General features: G+C 43.4%; 1 protein-coding gene across 1 annotated transcript in view; it reads right to left on the reverse strand.

The window, feature by feature from the left end:
• The window catches only part of LOC121554931 (receptor tyrosine-protein kinase erbB-4-like), a 225,254-nt gene that overhangs the window by 114,547 nt on the left and 90,410 nt on the right, over positions 1 to 20,297 (reverse strand). The window contains exons 10-12 of the mRNA XM_045212027.1: positions 17,722 to 17,812; positions 15,671 to 15,870; positions 9,605 to 9,737 (exon numbers count right to left, since the gene is read on the reverse strand). Coding sequence (XP_045067962.1) covers positions 9,605 to 9,737; positions 15,671 to 15,870; positions 17,722 to 17,812 — 424 coding nt within the window. The remainder of the gene's footprint in view (positions 1 to 9,604; positions 9,738 to 15,670; positions 15,871 to 17,721; positions 17,813 to 20,297) is intronic.

A 20,297-nucleotide genomic window follows, 5' to 3' on the forward strand; every position in this document is an offset into this window, starting at 1 on the left:
AACGTAAGTCTATGGTCTCAGTAGACTTCAATCAGTAGCGTCTTGTGGCTCTGGGATTGGTTAGTAGCATCTCTTGCATCTCTTTGATTGGATGAGCTGTGAGCGGTGGCGTGCAGACAGGCAGACAGGTAGGCAGAGCGTGGCCCCGTGCGCAAGCAGTGACTGTGACACGCAGTGACACGCCTAACCCCCCTGCCCTCGTTTGGCATACCTCTCCAAACTGGCCTCACGCTTCTCGACCACGAAGGGTCCCGACGGCTGCCTGGACCTAGAGCCAGTCAGTCTGCAAGGCAAAACAATCATCCATTTCTGTGTCTACTGTAGTGTACACCCGCCATAGACATATAATCTATTTCTATTTATACATTACCCAGACACCACACTGGTATAGCTTTATCAATAGTCTGGCTTACGGTTCAGATGATGAAATTTAACTTTGAATGTCTCACCTGTTGTCTCAAAGCCTTTTAAACTAAGTATTAGAGAGGATTATACAGGTAAACAACAACAAACACAACAAAATAGACAATGTAGAGATCTGAAATAATGCAAGGAATGCTCATACAATCCCTTAACCAATCCCCTGATCAAGTACACTCCCTCAGACCACATGTTGCCTCCTATGCTCCAACTCAAAGTAAGTACGTGGACGTGGATGTGGACGTGTTTAACTATTGTTGTGGGGAACAGAAGTCCCCACAAGAATAGTAAAAAAAATATGTTGGGACCAACTGGGGACATTTTATTAGTCCCCATGAGGTCAAATGCTATTTCTAGGGGGTTTAGGGTTAAGGTTAGAATTAGTGTTAGGGTTAGAATTACCTTAATGATTAGGGTTAGGATCTAGGGTTAGTTTTAGTTTTAGGGTTAGGGTTAGGGTTAATGTTAGGGTAAGAGTAAGAGTACGGGTTAGGGATTAGGGAAAATAGGATTTTGAATGGGACTGAATTGTGTGTCCCCACAAGGTTAGCTGTACAAGACTGTGTGTGTGTATGCATGCATCCATGTGTGTGTTTCTGTCTCACATATTGTAACATCTCTCCTCTGTAAATCCACACTGCATCAGATCATAACAACCATCTTATTTCCCCTGTTATTCACTCACTGGAGTGTATTGCTGTGGTGGTTTATCCTTCTTGTATGAAGTTCTCTGTGCTGTGTCTGACCTGTCCTTGTCTCTGGTTGCATCCCAAATGGCACCCTAATCCTTATATAGCGCACTACTTTTGACCAGGGCCCATAGTGCTCAGGTCAAAATGAGTGCACTATACGGGAATAGGATGCCATTTTGGATGCAGCCTCATCTATTTTTCTCTGACATTTGAGAAACACATAAATCCATTCTTGCAGTATTTTTCTGTCATTCTCCTGAGGCTTTCGATTGTGTTTACACCATGTTTTCTCCCGTTATCGGAATGAAAGAGGGAAGAGATTGGTGTCTACACAGACAGTAGTTATATTTTACACTCACTAGTCTGTGGAGCAGGTAATACATGCTGAGATATATAGTACTACACTCTTAGAAATAAGGTTATGGTATTATTCCTTGGGGTACAAAAATATCAAAATACACATAATGTACCTTCAGAGGTACACATAATGATGTCAGATAGTACTGTTCGGTACCTTTCAGGGGACATGTCTGGATAAAGAGTATAATGGTACATTTTTGTACCCCATATTTTGCATATTAAGGTACAATAATCACACTCTCACTCTCAAAAATAGGGGTACATTTTTGTTTCCCAGGGTACAAACATATTTTGTGTACCCTCAATACCCACCATAAGGTACAATTATGAATGTTTGCCACCTAAAAGGAATTAACGGCTTTGTCACTGGGGTGGTACCTTAAATAGGCACATTTGTACCATCATTATTATTATGATCCTATTTCCCAGCATGCTCTACTGCAGGTAGATGCTTTTAGAATAGTTTTTAACATCTTTATTTGTGAATGTACATTGATTGATTAATCGTATGCTACACAAGATAACAATACATTTTTCTAAACTAATCCAATCAGTTAGTTAGATTTTTTGCACCCATTACCGAAATGGTTGTTCAAGTTTAAATGGCTTAGGTAATCTCCTCACAATGTTCCTAACCCTGACAGTCATTATAAATGCAGGTTGCGGATGAATAAATTCACACCCTTGACTTTTTCCACATTTTGTTATGTTACAGCCTTATTCTAAAATGGATGAAAAAATATATATATATCATCCTCAATCTACACACAATACCCCATAATGACAAAGCAAAAAACAGTTGTTTTGAAATTTTTGCAAATTTATAAAAAATAACAAACAGAAAAAACGTATTTACATAAGTATTCAGACCCTTTGCTATGAGACTCAAAATTGAGCTCAGGTGCATCCTATTTCCATTGATCATCCTTGAGATGTTTTTTCAACTTGATTGGAGTCCACCTGTGGTAAATGTAATTGATTAGACATGATTTGGAAAGGCACACACCTGTCTCTATAAGGTCCCATTGTTGACAGTGCATGTCAGAGCAAAAACCAAGCCATGAGGTCGAAAGAATTGTCCGCAGAGCTCCGAGACAGGATCGTGTTGAGGCACAGAATTATTTTTGTATTATTTTTTTTTTTTTCACCTTTATTTAACCAGGTAATCCAGTTGAGAACAAGTTCTCATTTACAACTGCGACCTGGCCAAGATAAAGCAAAGCAGTGCGATAAATACAACAACACAGAGTTACATATGGTTACATATGGGGTAAAAAAAAAAAAAAAAATCAAAAATACAACAGAAAATATATATACAGTGTGTGCAAATGTAGCAAGTTATGGAGGTAAGGCAATAAATAGGCTATAGTGCAAATTAATTACAATTAGTATTAACACTGGAATGCTAGATGTGCAAGAGATTATGTGCAAATAGAGATACTGGGGTGCAAAGGAGCAAAATAAATAACAATATAGGGATGAGGTAGTTGGGTGGGCTAATTTCAGATGGGCTGTGTACAGGTGCAGTGATCGGTAAGGTGCTCTGACAACTGATGCTTAAAGTTAGTGAGGGGAGATAAGAGTCTCCAGCTTCAGAGATTTTTGCAATTCGTTCCAGTCATTGGCAGCAGAGAACTGGAAGGAATGGCGGCCAAAGGAGGTGTTGGCTTTGGGAATGACCAGTGAGATATACCTGCTGGAGCGCAGACTACGGGTGGGTGCTGCTATGGTGACCAATGAGCTAAGATAAGGCGGGGATTTGCCTAGCAGTGATTTATAGATGGCCTGGAGCCAGTGGGTTTGACGACGAACATGTAGTGAGGACCAGCCAACAAGAGCGTACAGGTCACAGTGGTGGGTAGTGTATGGGGCTTTGGAGACAAAACGGATGGCACTGTGATAGACTACATCCAATTTGCTGAGTAGAGTGTTGGAGGCTATTTTGTAAATGACATCGCCGAAGTCAAGGATCGGTAGGATAGTCAGTTTTACGAGGGCATGTTTGGCAGCATGAGTGAAGGAGGCTTTGTTGCGAAATAGGAAGCCGATTCTAGATTTAACTTTGGATTGGAGATTCTTAATGTGAGTCTGGAAGGAGAGTTTACAGTCTAACCAGACACCTAGGTATTTGTAGTTGTCCACATACTCTAGGTCAGACCCGTCGAGAGTGGTGATTCTAGTCGGGTGGGCGGGTGCCAGCAGCGTTCGATTGAAAAGCATGCATTTAGTTTTACTTGTGTTTAAGAGCAGTTGGAGGCTACTGAAGGAGTGTTGTATGGCATTGAAGCTCGTTTGGAGGTTTGTTAACACAGTGTCCAATGAAGGGCCAGATGTATACAAAATGGTGTCGTCTGCGTAGAGGTGGATCTGAGAGTCACCAGCAGCAAGAGCGACATCATTGATATACACAGAGAAAAGTGTCGGCCCAAGAATTGAACCCTGTGGCACCCCCATAGAGACTGCCATAGGTCCAGACAACAGGCCCTCCGATTTGACACACTGAACTCTATCTGAGAAGTAGTTGGTGAACCAGGCGAGGCAGTCATTTGAGAAACCAAGGCTATTTAGTCTGCCAATAAGAATGCGGTGGTTGACAGAGTCGAAAACCTTGGCCAGGTCGATGAAGACGGCTGCACAGTACTGTCTATTATCAATCGCTGTTATAATATCGTTTAGGACCTTGAGCGTGGCTGAAGTGCACCCATGACCAGCTCGGAAACCGGATTGCATAGCGGAGAAGGTACGGTGGTATTCGAAATGGTCGGTGATCTGTTTGTTAACTTGGCTTTCAAATACTTTCGAAAGGCAGGGCAGGATGGATATAGGTCTGTAGCAGTTTGGATCTAGAGTGTCACCCCCTTTGAAGAGGGGGATGACCGCGGCAGCTTTCCAATCTCTGGGGATCTCAGACGTTACGAAAGAAAGGTTGAACAGACTAGTAATAGGGGTTGCGACTATTTCGGCGGCTAGTTTTAGAAAGAAAGGGTCCAGATGGTCTAGCCCAGCTGATTTGTAGGGGTCCAGATTTTGCAGCTCTTTCAGAACATCAGCTGTCTGAAATTGTGTGAAGGAGAAGCGGGGGGGCATGGGCAAGTTGCATGGGCAACTTGCATCCCATGCCCATGCAACTGTGGGGAAAGGTACCAAAACATTTCTGCAGCATCGAAGATCCCCAAGACCACAGTGGCCTCCATCATTCTTAAATGGAAGACGTTTGGAACCACCAAGACTCTTCCTATAGCTGGCCGCCCGGCCAAACTGAGCAATCGGTGGAGAAGCACCTTGGTAAGTGAAGTGACCAAGAACCCAATGGTCACTCTGACAGAGCTCCAGAGTTCCTCTGTGGAGATGGGAGAAGCTTGCAGAAGGATAACTATCTCTGAAGCACTCCACCAATCAGGCCTTTATGGTAGAGTGGCCAGACGGAAGCGACTCCTCAGTAAAAGGCACATGACAGCCCACTTGGAGTTTGCCAAAAGGCACCTAAAAGACTCTCAGACCATGAGAAACAAGAATCTCTGATCTGATGAAACCAATATTGAACTCCTGGCCTGAATACCAAGCGTCACGTCTGGAGGAAACCTGGCACCATCCCTACAGTGAAACATGGTGGTGGCAGCATCATGCTGTGGGGATGTTTTTCAGCGGCAGGGACTGGGAGACTAGTCAGGATCGAGGGAAAGATGAACGGAGCAAAGTACAGAGAGATCCTTGATGAAAACCTGCTCCAGAGCACTCAGGACCTCAGACTGGGGCGATGGTTCACCTTCCAACAAGACAACAACCCTAAGCACACAGACAAGACAACGCAGGAGTGGCTTTGGGACAAGTCTCTGAATGTCCTTGAATGGCCCAGACAGAGCCCGGACTTGAACCCGATCTGTATAGACCTGAACATAGCTGTGCAGCGACACTCCCCATCCAACCCGACAGAGCTTGAGAGGATCTGCAGAGAAGAATGGGAGAAACTCCCAAAACACAGGTTGCCAAGCTTGTAGCGTCATCCCCAAGAAGACTCAAGGCTGTAATCGCTGACAAAGGTGCTTCAACAAAGTACTGAGTAAAGGGTCTGAATAGTTATGTAAATGTGACATGTCATTTTTTTTTTTGTAATACAATTGCACACCAACAAATTATGGGGTATTGTCATTATGGGGTATTGGTGTAGATTGATGAGGACATTATTTTTTTTAATACATTTTAGAATAAGGCTGTAACGTAACAAAATGTGGAAAAAGTCAAGGGGTCTGAATACTTTCCGAATGCACTGTATGCAGGACATCCTTTAACCAGGATTTTTTGAAAATCTGGGATTTAAGGGAATATTACTGGAATTGTGCAAGCCTACTTGCAGGCCTGATGTGGCCTGTAAACCATGAGTTTCAGGCCACTGTATTAGGGTAAAACTAGGCCTAAAAATAAGGTCTGATAATGTACGTAATGTATGGTCATAAAGAGTTTAATTTTAATGATAATATATGCCTAGGAACTCACTTGGTGAAGGCCACAATTCTAAAATTGTATGAATTCAACAACCATGTCTCTGTCACTAACACATACAGTCATGGGTGGTAACGCTACAATTCACTCAAAAAGACACAGTGGAAAATTATATTGGAGGTGTGGCTTAGTGGGGGCGTGGCTTTCTGTTTGATTTCTGGCTATCTGTGAATGGAAATGTTGTACCAGTTTAACTGGTCTATGGTAGAGATACATTGTTGCCACTTACAGTACATAGAACAAATGGCTTTGTCACTGTGGCGGTACTATATATAAAATGTAAAAAAGCATACTTTTGTACCTGTGGAGAATGATACTGTACCTATAAATAAAAGTAGGAGGACCTTACAGGGTACCACCCCAGTGACAAGCGATTGTAACCCTTTAGGAACAAATCTAACCCTTTATTTCTGAGAGTGTACAAAAGAAAACACTATATCAGAAACAATTCACTCAGACCTAAATGCCAAAAAAAAAAGTTGTAACTTACACTGAGGTAAAAGTTAAAGGTTTGTTAGTTTGACAGCTGTATTTGCCTTTATCTTCATGCATATTGAGAGTGATTCTGTCATAATGTCATTGTGTTATACTGTCAAAAGTCTACAGTATCTCTCATTGTGTTATACTGTCAAGAGTCTACAGTATCTCTCATTGTGTTATACTGTCAAGAGTCTACAGTATCTCTCATTGTGTTATACTGTCAAGAGTATACCCGCAAACGGGTTTAATCCGGCCCGCGAGATGATAAAAAAAAAAAAAAAAAAAAAAAAAAATATTATAACAATTTTGTAAAGTATAAAAATGCGCTGCAATTTTTCAATAAAATAAACTGCTGTTCCAATTGCGTCCACTGGATGGCGCAATAGCAATTGTGTTAAGCAAGCAAACTGTTTATACCGGGGCAGAGCAAGTAGGTCAAGCACGTGCAGCCAATGAGCTACTTTGTTTTGCCCGCAATATTTATTACGGCTTCTACTTTTAACATTATGTGCTTTGGCACCCTCATTGCCCCAATATGTCTCTGTCAAAAAAGAGAAAAGTGGACGCAGAGTGCAGAGTGTTCCAAGAAAAATGGTCATCCGATTTATTCACGGAATTGAATGGGAAAGCTGTATGTTTGGTGTGTTCAGAGCATGTTGCAGTGCTGAAAGAATATAACCTTCAGTCGCCACTATGTGAGTCTTCATGCCGACAAATATGACAACTTTCAAGGACAGCGGAGATGAGAGAAGGTGAATGAACTGTTGGCGGGTCTGAAGAAACAGCAGTCTGTGTTTACTCACAGCCGAGACATCAGTGACGCTGCAGTGAAAGCTAGCTACCTCATTGCTAATGAAATCGCAGTGGCTTCAAAACCATTTAGTGAGGGTGAATTTGTAAAAACATGCATGATGAAGGCAGCGGAGATTGTGTGCCCTGAAAAGCGGCAGGCTTTTTGCAAATATCAGCCTGACAAGAAACACAGTTGCAGACAGGATTTCCAATCTTTCAGTGGATTTGGACAGCCAGTTGAAGCAAAAAGTAAAGTCATTTATTGCGTTTTCGGTTGCAATTGATGAAAGCACGGACATTACAGATGTTGCACAACTGGCCATTTTCATCCGGCGGAGTTGATGACACATTGACCATCACCGAGGAGTTCGTGGAGTTGGTGCCGATGACAGATACAACGACAGCAGCTGATATTTTTACCGCACTCGTCGGCGCGCTGGACAGGGTCGGAGTGGACTGGTCCCGCGCTGTCAGCCTGGCTACAGATGGTGCGCCCTCAATGATCGGGAAAAAAGCAGGCGTTGTGACAAAGTTCAGAGAGAAAGTGCAATCTGCAAATGGAGGACGTGATTTTTTTGACTTTTCACTGTATTTTGCACCAGGAGGCTTTGTGTTGCAAGTCATTAAAGAAGGATAACGTCATGAAGGTGGTCATCCAAACTGTTAATTTCATCCGATCCAGAAGCCTGAATCACCGTCAGTTTGACAGCCTTCTCAGAGAGAAAGACCACATCTATGGCCTGCCATACCACACTGAGGTAAGATGGTTAAGCCGAGGTGCTGTGCTGAGGCATTTCTTTGATTTACGAGAAGAAATTGAACAGTTCATGGAAGAAAAAGGGCAAACCAGTGTTAGAATTTCATTCCGCAGAATGGATGCAGGACCTTGCATTTATGGTGGATGTTACAGAGCACCTGAATAACTTGAACAAACAGCTGCAAGGGCGCAACAAAGTTGTCACGCAGTATTATGACAGCATACATTCTTTCAAGTTGAAGCTGTCATTGTGGGAGACGCAACTTGCCGGTGGTGATGCAGCTCACTTCCCCTGTCTGAAAAATGTGTGCGCGACCCAACATGTGGCAGACATGAAGCGGTTCAAAGATAAAATAACGGGACTGTTACGGGAGTTTGAGCAACGCTTTCAGATTTATGTTTATATGTTTTTATGTTGATGTGCTATTGTTTTTAATTGATTTTATTTTATTTGTATATTTAACCTATTCTTGACTCTGTGGTTCTTGCACTTGTTTGGGGAACAGTATTTCATTATTTTTATCTACATTTCTGCCTGATAAATGACACCCTGATATAGTTCTGTGATCTGTGATATACTTCTGTGAATCACTGAGGCATTGTGTGTTTGTGTGTTCTTTGTCCTCAGAACTTTCAAATAACTTGAGGTGTTTTATGATTAATAGTGATGTTGTGCTTTTGGACACTGTCCTCAGGCTCCAGCTTTATGTTTATATGTTTTTATGTTGATGTGCTATTGTTTTTAATTGTTTTTATTTTATTTGTATATTTAACCTATTCTTGACTCTGTGGTTCTTGCACTTGTTTGGGGAACAGGATTTCATTATTTTTATCTACATTTCTGCCTGAGAAATGACACCCTGATATAGTTCTGTGATCTGTGATATACTTCTGTGAATCACTGAGACATTGTGTGTTTGTGTGTTCTTTGTCCTCAGAACTTTCAAATAACTTGAGGTGTTTTATGATTAATAGTGATGTTGTGCTTTTGGACACTGTCCTCAGGCTCCAGCTTTATGTTTATATGTTTTTATGTTGATGTGCTATTGTTTTTAATTGATTTTATTTTATTTGTATATTTAACCTATTCTTGACTCTGTGGTTCTTGCACTTGTTTGGGGAACAGGATTTCATTATTTTTATCTACATTTCTGCCTGAGAAATGACACCCTGATATAGTTCTGTGATCTGTGAAACAGTTCTGTTAATCACTGAGGCATTGTGTGTTTGTGTGTTCTTTTTCTTTAGAATTTTCAAATAAACATGACGTGTTTTATGATTAATAGTGATGTTGTGCTTGTACTATTTTGGACACACTGTCCTCAGGCTCCAGCTTTATGTTGTATGTTGATCGTATTAAAACAAAGAAAACAATCTGAAGTTGTTGTTTTTAAGTTATATATACCATGATTTTTCTGGTCCGGCCCACTTGGGAATAGATTTTCCTCCATGTGGCCCCTGAGCTAAAATGAGTTTGACACCCCTGGTCAAGAGTAACTCTCATTGTGTTATACTGTCAAGAGTCTACAGTATCTCTCATTGTGTTATACTGTCAAGAGTCTACAGTATCTCTCATTGTGTTATACTGTCATCTGTAACTCACCCTTCATAGAGATTGCAGGTGTCCACACAGATGCGTCCCCTACTGAAGTAGCGACAGGATAGGCACTGGTCTGGTCCCGGCCCCCAGCAGCCAGCGTCCGAACACAGAGGGTCACACACCATCCGCTCAGTAGCTGAGAAACACAAGAACACAGGTCAGAGTTAAGGTTAGGGTTAGGGGGTAGACAGAAGGTCAAACACCATCCACAGTAGCATGACAGGGTTAGGTACTGGACACTGATAATATTGATAAATGTTTGACTTTAACTGAAAGGATATGGGTGGAGCCATTGGCTACCAAAAGGGGTGAAATTACTTAAGTTCTAAAGAAGGCTACAAGGCCTTTTTTACATTTTAGTAATTTACCAGACACTCTTATCCAGAATAACTTCCAGGAGCAATTAGGGTTAAGTGCTTTGCTCAAGGGCACATTGACAGATTTCTCACCTAGTCAGCTTGGGGAAGTGGCCCAACACTCTTAACCGCTAGGCTACCTGCCGCCCTCATACAGTATCTCAATAACCCATCACCAATAAGCCAGCATCAACAATCCAACCTTGCTCTTTTTAAAGAAAACAACACAACTAAGTGAGCCAATGACTGCAACTCAGCAGTTGGCTGAACCAAACAACAGAGTGTGTGTTCATATAAGACCAGTCAGTCAAACAGTGGTTTCAACTCTTGGTCCATCTGAGGGAGGGTGGATCCATGGTCACATGCTAATTGTCTAGACTGGACTGTCTGTCTGTCTGTCTGTCTGTCTGTCTGTCTGTCTGTCTGTCTGTCTGTCTGTCTGTCTGTCTGTCTGCCTGCCTGCCTGCCTGCCTGCCTGCCTGCCTGCCTGCCTGCCTGCCTGCCTGCCTGCCTGCCTGCCTGCCTGCCTGCCAGCCATCTGGAATAGGTAATGGCAGCCAGACCCACCATGAAGATTTATCTCAAAGTCCCTTTGTTGGAAGTGCATAGTGAAATTACAGCATGTACAGTGAGGGAAAAAAGTATTTGATCCCCTGCTGATTTTGTACGTTTGCCCACTGACAAAGACATGATCAGTCTATAATTTTAATGGTAGGTTTATTTGAACAGTGAGAGACAGAATAACAACAACAAAAATCCAGAAAAACGCATGTCAAAAATGTTATAAATTGATTTGCATTTTAATGAGGGAAATAAGTATTTGACCCCTCTGCAAAACATGACAGTACTTGGTGTCAAAACCCTTGTTGGCAATCACAGAGGTCAGACATTTCTTGTAGTTGGCCACCAGGTTTGCACACATCTCAGGAGGGATTTTGTCCCACTCCTCTTTGCAGATCTTCTCGAAGTCATTAAGGTTTCGAGGCTGATGTTTGGCAACTCAAACCTTCAGCTCCCTCCACAGATTTTCTATGGGATTATGGTCTGGAGACTGGCTAGGCCACTCCAGGACCTTAATGTGCTTCTTCTTGAGCCACTCCTTTGTTGCCTTGGCTGTATGTTTTGGGTCATTATCATGCTGGAATACCCATCCACAACCCATTTTCAATGCCCTGGCTGAGGGAAGGAGGTTCCCATTTGATGGTATATGGCCCCGTCCATCGTCCCTTTGATGCGGTGAAGTTGTCCTGTTCCCTTAGCAGAAAAACACGCCCAAAGCATAATGTTTCCACCTCCATGTTTGATGGTGGGGATGGTGTTCTTGGGGTCATAGGCAGCATTCCTCCTCCTCCAAACACGGCGAGTTGAGTTGATGCCAAAGAGCTCAATTTTGGTCTCATCTGACCACAACACTTTCACCCAGTTCTCCTCTGAATCATTCAGATGTTCATTGGCAAACTTCAGACGGGCCTGTATATGTGCTTTCTTGAGCAGGGGGACCTTATGGGCGCTGCAGGATTTCAGTCCTTCACGGCGTAGTGTGTTACCAATTGTTTTCTTGGTGACTATGGTCCCAGCTGCCTTGAGATCATTGACAAGATCCTCCCGTGTAGTTCTGGGCTGATTCCTCACCGTTCTCATGATCATTGCAACTCCACAAGGTGAGATCTTGCATGGAGACCCAGGCCGAGGGAGATTGACAGTTATTTTGTGATTCTTCCATTTGCGAATAATCGTACCAACTGTTGTCACCTTCTCACCAAGCTGCTTGGCGATGGTCTTGTAGCCCATTCCAGCCTTGTGTAGGTCTACAATCTTGTCCCTGACATCCTTGGAGAGCTCTTTGGTCTTGGCCATGGTGGAGAGTTTGGAATCTGATTGATTGATTGCTTCTGTGGACAGGTGTCTTTTATACAGGTAACAAGCTGAGATTAGGAGCACTCCCTTTAAGAGTGTGCTCCTAATCTCAGCTCGTTACCTGTATAAAAGACACCTGGGAGCCAGAAATCTTTCTGATTGAGAGGGGGTCAAATACTTATTTCCCTCATTAAAATGCAAATCAATTTATAACATTTTTGACATGCGTCTTTCTGGATTTTGTTGTTGTTATTCTGTCTCTCACTGTTCAAATAAACCTACCATTAAAATTATAGACTGATCATTTTTTGTCAGTGGGCAAACGTACAAAATCAGCAGGGGATCAAATACTTTTTTCCCTCACTGTATCTAACAAAGCAGAGCTACAGCAGGGAGGGAGAGACATGCCCAATGCACATCTATCTCAAAGATCCATTGTAAGAAGTAAGTAATCCCGGTTGGAAGATTCCCAGAATCAGGAGGGATTAACCAGGAAATCCGTAATTCTCCAACCAGGATTTCTGGAAAACCTGGGAATTTGGGGAAAGTTACCGGATTTTTGCAACCCTAATCTGTCAGTAGAGTGCAGAGGTAGAGAGGAAGACAGACAGACAGGTCTGTGAGAGGAGACCCACTACGGAGCTGAATGTGGACCCAGCTGTAGCTGTGTTCTCCCATTATAATAGTGCTGACCAAACAGTGACGGGGTACTAAAGTAGCTTGAGTAACACCTGGATGTACAAGCTAACTATGATGACAAACGATAAAACAAGGGGAAACAAAAGGGGGGAAAAGAAAGACAGACAGTTGAACATTAGCCTTTAACTCTATCATCTCTTTTCAGCATCAGCAAACGCTGGCAAAGATAATGATAATGGAGACAAGAGAGAGAGGGCTTTTAGTCCAACCGTCCCTCTGTGCAGGAAATAGGATCTCTGTACTCAACTGATATGAGTGGACGGATGCCATGCCACTGCAGCATGAGTAGCCTACTATCTGTGCATAATAATACCAGGAGTGAGGTCCCTCTGCAGCTCCGTTTATATATGGTTGGTACATAGTCTATCGTGACAGACTGTTCAAATGGAGGAGCTGGCCAGCCCATACTCCAGATTAGTTTCTAGGTTCTAAGATTGTTACCCAACATTGGACACAACATTGTGAGAACATCGAAGGTCTGCGGGGCTACTATCTCATACAACGGATGTGTCCCAAATGGCACCATATTCCCAATATAGTGCACTACTTTTGACCAGGGACCTATGTACAATGGTCAAAAGTAGTGCACTATATAGCAAATATGGTACTATTTGGGATGTAGCCAACATGTCAGAAGTGATTTCCATTCCCCTTGCGGCAGGATGTGGTGTCTGGCAGGTCTACAGCAACAGAGAGCAACAGGCTGTCTGGCCTGGCCTAGTTCAGCTCTACACCCCTCTGCTCTGCCACTGGCTCTGTATTGGCTTCCCCTCCCACCGGAGCAGCATAAAGAGACTGTACGTGTTTGTTGGGCTCTAGAGACATAGCCCACAGAGCTATAGTCACAATCATTCCACCCTGACTTTGAGGTTCAGGCCAGATGTAAGTCAGGGGGCATTCTGTGTTTTGGGGTCATGTCCAGAATGCTGGAAAAATTTGAAAAATAAAAGTGAGCACGAGAGAGAGAGAGAGAGAGAGAGAGAGAGAGAGAGAGAGAGAGAGAGAGAGAGAGAGAGAGAGAGAGAGAGAGAGAGAGAGAGAGAGAGAGAGAGAGAGAGAGAGAGAGAGAGAGAGAGAGAGAGAGAGAGAGAGAGAGAGAGAGAGAGAGAGAGAGAGAGAGAGTAAGAGAGTGAGAGAGAGAGAGAGAGAGAGAGAGAGAGAGAGAGAGAGAGAGAGGAAATATTATTAATCATTCCACCCTGACTTTGAGGTTCAGGCCAGATGTAAGTCAGGGGGCATTCTGTGTTTTGGGGTCATGTCCAGAATGCTGAAAAAAATTGAAAAATAAAAGTGAGCACGAGAGTGAGAGTGAGAGAGAGAGAGAGAGAGAGAGAGAGAGAGAGGAAATATTACAGTACGCAACGGGATCAAAAAGATGCCGACATCAAAGTTTCTGACTCCCATTGAAAACACACAGTTTGGACTCTATTGACGTCAAACGCTGAGCCAGGTCCGTCTTCAGGGAAACGTTGAGACGCCGGAGGGGACTGTCGAACGAGCCAAGCAACCAGAGCTGAGAGAGTGCTTCCAACAACGGCCGACGTCAACGGAAGACAATACCCATCATGCATCACAACATCCTACTTCAGGATGAAAAATAAGGAGAAAAAGGAGGGAAAGGAAGAAGAAATAAAAACCCCACAGGCCCATTTGATTTGATCCCAGTTCTTGAGTGAGTGTGCATGGTGAACACTTCAGGAAGCTCCCGTCTCTGTTATCTTCTCCATATCAAAGAGTGTTGACTACACAGCCTGCATAGAAACCCTAATGAGTAGGGAGGTAACAGCTGGGGGGTAGAGCCTGTCTGTCCACCTTGAGCTACGGCTAAGATAACACACACACACACACACAAGCACGCATGCACAAGGACACAAATACACAGGAACACGCCTGCACGCACGCACGCACACACACACACACACATACACAGCAAAGGAGAACTGTCTGACTCATAGACACAGTCCAACTCCTCAAAGTCAGCCAGCTAAGGGTGTGTGACACCTGCAGACTGTTGAGGAGGGAAGAGAGGAAGAGGAGAAGAGGAGTGAGGAGAAGAGGAGTGAGGAGAAGAGGGGAAGAGAGGAAGAGGGGAAGAGGAGAAGAGGAGTGAGGAGAAGAGGGGAAGAGGGGAAGAGGAGAAGAGGAGTGAGGAGAAGAGGAGTGAGGAGAAGAGGAGTGAGGAGAAAAGGAATGAGAAGAGGGGAAGAGGAGAAGAGGGGATGAGGAGAAGAGATATTAGTAGGAGAGGAACCAGTGGTAACTGATGACCATAATACATGAATGTCTAAGGCTGAGATATTAGCAGGACAGGAACCAGTGGTAACTGATGACCATAATACATGAACACCTAAGGCTGAGATATTAGTAGGAGAGGAACCAGTGGTAACTGATGACCATAATACATGAATGTCTAAGGCTGAGATATTAGTAGGAGAGGAACCAGTGGTAACTGATGACCATGATACATGAATGTCTAAGGCTGAGATATTAGTAGGAGAGGAACCAGTGGTTAACTGATGACCATAATACATGACTGTCTAAGGCTGAGATATTAGTAGGAGAGGAACCAGTGGTAACTGATGACCATAATACATGAACACCTAAGGCTGAGATATTAGTAGGAGAGGAACCAGTGGTAACTGATGACCATAATACATGAATGTCTAAGGCTGAGATATTAGCAGGACAGGAACCAGTGGTAACTGATGACCATAATACATGAACACCTAAGGCTGAGATATTAGTAGGAGAGGAACCAGTGGTAACTGATGACCATAATACATGAATGTCTAAGGCTGAGATATTAGTAGGAGAGGAACCAGTGGTAACTGATGACCATAATACATGAACGCCTAAGGCTGAGATATTAGTAGGAGAGGAACCAGTGGTAACTGAATTCTCTCATTAGTCCAATTGCACCACACTCTATCATAATTTTTGCTCTGTACATTGTATTTAAGAATATTTTAACTGTACAATGTTAACAAACAGTATCAGTAACACAGTGTCCAGATCTAAGTTGGGTTTGGACTGAAATGAGTTGAGAGTGTGTGTGTATGTGTGTGTGTGTGTGTGTTTGTATGTATGTTTGTGTATACACAGGCGTGTGTACGTGCATTTGTGTGTGTGTGTGTGTTTGTGTGTGTGTGTGACTCACTGCACTCTTTGGGGTCTCTGTTGTTGCGTATGAGGACCTTCTGGTTGTTGGCTCTGAACAGGCCGGTCCAGTTGACAGTGTTGTAGAAGCACAGCTGGCTGTTATTGGTGATGTACACGTTACCAGCACTGATCTCTTTCAGGGATTGGAGCTGGAGGGACGATATCCTCTGCTGCTTCAACACTAGGAGAGCGATACCACTGGGAGAGGAGAGAAAGGATGGAAGGGGAGAGAGGGGGAGAGGAGATGGGAAAAAGGGAAGGGGAGAGAGGGAAGAGGGAAGTGGGTGAAGACGGAGGAAGAGGGGCGAGAGAGAGAGGTGTAAGAGAAAGATGTGAGAGGTGAGATGGAGGAGGAGTAAACAAGGGTGAGAGAAGGTGAAGAAGACCCATGACAGAGAGTGAGACAGACAGAAAGGGGTGAGGAGAGATAAATAAAGAGAAAGAGAAACAGACAGAATAGGGTAGAGATGAAAAAAGCATAAGATAAAGGTCAGAGAGTGAAAATAAAGATGAATTTCCAGTTAATACACAGTTGATGTTATTCCTCTAAGGAGAGTGTGGTAGGCTGTTAGCAAACCAACTGACGCTGCTCTGTAAATCTTTACAAAGCTAGGTGCTCTTAGATGTGTTAAGATCACTTAATGCAAAAACATTAAGCGTCTTCAATCCCTGTGATGCATACAGCATGCTCCTACACACAGAGTACCAAAGGCACTCTACCTCTCTCTCCCTTCTCTCTCTCTCTTTCTCTCTCTTTCTCTCTGAAAGGGTCTTCACGACCCAGAAAGAGCCTTGAAGAGCGGGAGTAGGGAGCGTTCGGAGGCACTAACAAGAACACAGCTCTCCACTTAGTGATAGGCCACAATGTGTGTGTGAGTGTGTGTGTGTGTGTGTGTTTACTTGAAATTGTCAACATGTCATTCTCGCTATCACACCCACTCTCTCTGCTTGCTAACGTGCTGATATGTCTAATGGAAGCACTAATAGAGTATAATGATGTTAATTGCAGTAATATCTTGAAAAGGAACTGCTAGCTAGTTAGTTAATGTCACCAAAGCAAATCATCACCTATCCTAATGGTTCTCAACCCACAGTGAATCTGCTGTGATGGATCTGCAGGCTCTCCACTAGACTGCTGTTCTTGGTGTGATGATAGTGTAGTATTCCCAAGGGGTGTGTGTGTGTGTGTGCGTGTGTGTGTGTGTGTGTATGTACATTCACATGTGTCTGTGTGTATGTGTTTTTGTGTCTGCCCCTGTGTGTGTGTGTGTGTGTGTGTGTGTGTGTGTGTGTGTGTGTGTGTGTGTGTGTGTGTGTGTGTGTGTGTTTGTTTGTGTGTGCATGTGTATCTGCATACATGTGTCATTTACATTCTGAGCTTAGGGTCTGCCTACATGCATGACAATGGATAATGGATGTCATAGTGCTAACAGATCAGGGTATGGGAGTCATGGAGAAGCTCTGGCATGTTACAAGATCAATTGCGACGACATTCCATCTATCAAAATTTACAGTATACCCAGTTGGATATCTATGGGGTTGTTCTGATGGGATCTCAAAGGAACAGCAACATTATAGTCATTCTTAGATGCCAGACTGACTGTACACAACCTAATGGTAAAACACTAGCTCCTGTTAAAATAGTGCTACATTCTTAACCCACCTCAAAGTATGGTACAGTAATGATGTACTGTAGAGTACGTGTGAGAGGTGTTCCCCAGGGCTCCATGCTTGGCCCATTGCTCTTCCCTATTCACCTCTCTCAATTGAGCTCCAGGCATAAAGATACAATATAGACAGTGGTCTATTTTATTATGTGGTTCCAGACCTACCTGTACAGTGCTCTCCATCCTATGGTTGCCAGATCCTCAGGTCTGTACTGTAGTAATGTACTATAATAATGTACTGTATTAATGTACTGTAGTAATGTACTGTACTAATGTACTGTAGAAACGTGGTGTACTAACATACTGTAGTAATGTAGTGTAGTAATGTACTGTACTAATACACTGTAGTAATGTAGTGTAGTACTGTACTGTAGGTTCTTACCTGTAGAGAGCTCTGCCTCCTATGGTTGCCAGATTGGAGAAGACACTCAGGTCTGTCATGTTCTCTGGCCACGACTGGATGTTCAGGAAACCTACAGGGACACAACCAATCACATCACAGCCAATCAAATTACATCATATATCTGTGATGTATTACCAGATCCACAGAAATTCCTAACTCACATTAGTGAAACATGTCAAATATATGACCATGAAGATATATACTGTACATATTTTGGCATTTCCTGTATCTGCCTCTGGGCATTAAATCATTTAGCAGGTTGAATGAGTTGCTGAGCTGATGACCATGGATCATTTAGAAAATGTAATAATGGATAAAATAAATTAAATATTTAGAGATGAGGGGTGAAATCTCATTCCAGCCAGTAGAGGACAAACAGAATGGACAGATGAAGAGATGAGGAGAGGAGAGAAAAGGAGAGGAGATGAGAAAAGAGAAGATAGGAGAGAGGAAAGGGGCTGGGAAGTTATGAGGACCAAGGTTAACACAAAATTACTTTAACATTGAAAACTCCAGACGGCGGCATATTTACAGGGATACATTACATAATAGTTACATAACTGATATTTTGATTGGCTTTAAACAAATTCATTACGCTGGTAAGCGATATGAGAGGATCTAATGAAAGGTATAAGGCTCATATCAACATGTGTTCATATCCCTGATGAATCTCCCAGTCTGATGATGTGAGATGAGTTCCTAAAATAACCTTGTTTATAACTTGTTGACAAGAGAGAGATAACCTTCAAGTCTGCCTTTATCATTCTACCGGCATCACTCCTGTTTCTCTCCTGGGTGAGCTACTGGCTACGTCTGAAATGGTACCCTATTTACTATAAAGCACACAACTTTTGACCAGGGCCCATAGGGCTTTGGTCAAAAGTAATGCACTATCTAGGGAATAGGGTGTCATTTCGGACGCAGCCAGTGGGTCTATCTAGCTCAGTGCCAGATACGAGTAAAGTTATCGATAATTACTATACAGACACCCTATTCAGACTAGCCGATTATAAGTTGAACCTCAATCAAATGTATACAAATTAAATGCATCACAACCTGCTTTCCATGCCATTAGCATTCTTGAATACAACCTCCAACATAAAATGGCAACGATTAGCTCCTATCAGAGTCGTCAGGGCTAGTGTCTGATGACAGTAATTGCCTTAATGACAAAATCGCGGGAAGCAACGACAAGCCTCTCTCACACCTCTCTCATCGCTCTCTCTCTCTCTCTCTCTCTCTCTCTCTCTCTCTCTCTCTCTCTCTCTCTCTCTCTCTCTCTCTCTCTATCACTCACTTTCTTTCTCTCTTTCTCTCTCTCTCTTTCTCTCTCCCTCTCTCCACCTGTCCGATGATCTTTCCTCAAGAGGAATATGTTTGTTTTTCATAGAGAGGAGAGGTGGTAGATGGGGAGATGAGAGGTGGGAAGGAGAGGTGTAGAGTAAGAGAGATAGGAGAGGTGGAGAACGGGAGAGGAGAGGTGGGCAGGACGCTTCATTGCTTCATCTTGCTAATGGTGCTAACAAGTACCTGTCTTCCTTCCTGGGCTAACAGCTTTACACTAACAGCAGCAATAGGATACCTAGACAGTTGCACGAATGCATTCAACCAAAATGTGTCTTCTGCATTTAACCCAACCCCTCTGAATCAGAGAGGTGTGGGGGGCTGCTTTAATCGACGTCCACATTATCAGTTCCCAGGGAGCAGTTGTTGTTGGGGGTTTACTGCCTTGCTCAAGGGCAGAACGGCAGATTCTTCCACCTTGCCAGCTCGGGGATTCAAACCAGTGACCTTTTGGTTATTGGTACAAATCACTTAACCACTAGCCATTAGTCAACAGGTAAAACACTCAGCATATCTATTTAAATGTGCTGTACTGTGCAGGGAGTTCTGGTCTCACTGTGGGTGTTCTCCTTATTCTATATTCTACATTGTCCGTTGTATATCTCCTCAGCTTATTCTCTCTCTCTCTCTCTCTCTCTCTCTCTCTCTCTCTCTCTCTCTCTCTCTCTCTCTCTCTCTCTCTCTCTCTCTCTCTCTCTCTCTCTCTCTCTCTCTCTCTCTCTCTCTCTCTCTCTCTCGGCAGTGGGCAGTAAACAACTGCTGAAAGGATGGAGTCAGTAGCTGAGCAGGCTAGAGCTGCTAGAGTAGAGTAGGGGTTTAGGTTCACTGAGTGCCACATTACTGGCACATCCATGCGAAAGGCAAATTACCCAGTATTGCCTGACAGAGAGGAGGGCCACAGGCACCAGATCAAGGGTTAAGAGTTTTAAAGCGCCGATGATTACAGTCAAAGCCTTGTACTGGGAACCTCACTTATGCTAAATTGCTTCAGTGGATGGCCCACCGACCGTACTGTTTGGATAAGCCTGCTCTGACCTCATGGAAGGAGAAAAAAACAAGGGTCTGTGTTTTAGAAGAACACTTGGCAGGAGAAGAGATGTAGGGTGAGATTGTAGCCTACACTGAGTGTCATCTGAGAGCTATAGAATTCAGAGATTGTAAACCCTTGGTCAGAGCAGAAGGGATGACGGGTGTGCGTGTGTGTGTTTGTG

Source organism: Coregonus clupeaformis, chromosome 40 (genome assembly GCF_020615455.1).
Source record: "Coregonus clupeaformis isolate EN_2021a chromosome 40, ASM2061545v1, whole genome shotgun sequence".
Lineage (NCBI taxonomy): Eukaryota > Metazoa > Chordata > Actinopteri > Salmoniformes > Salmonidae > Coregonus > Coregonus clupeaformis.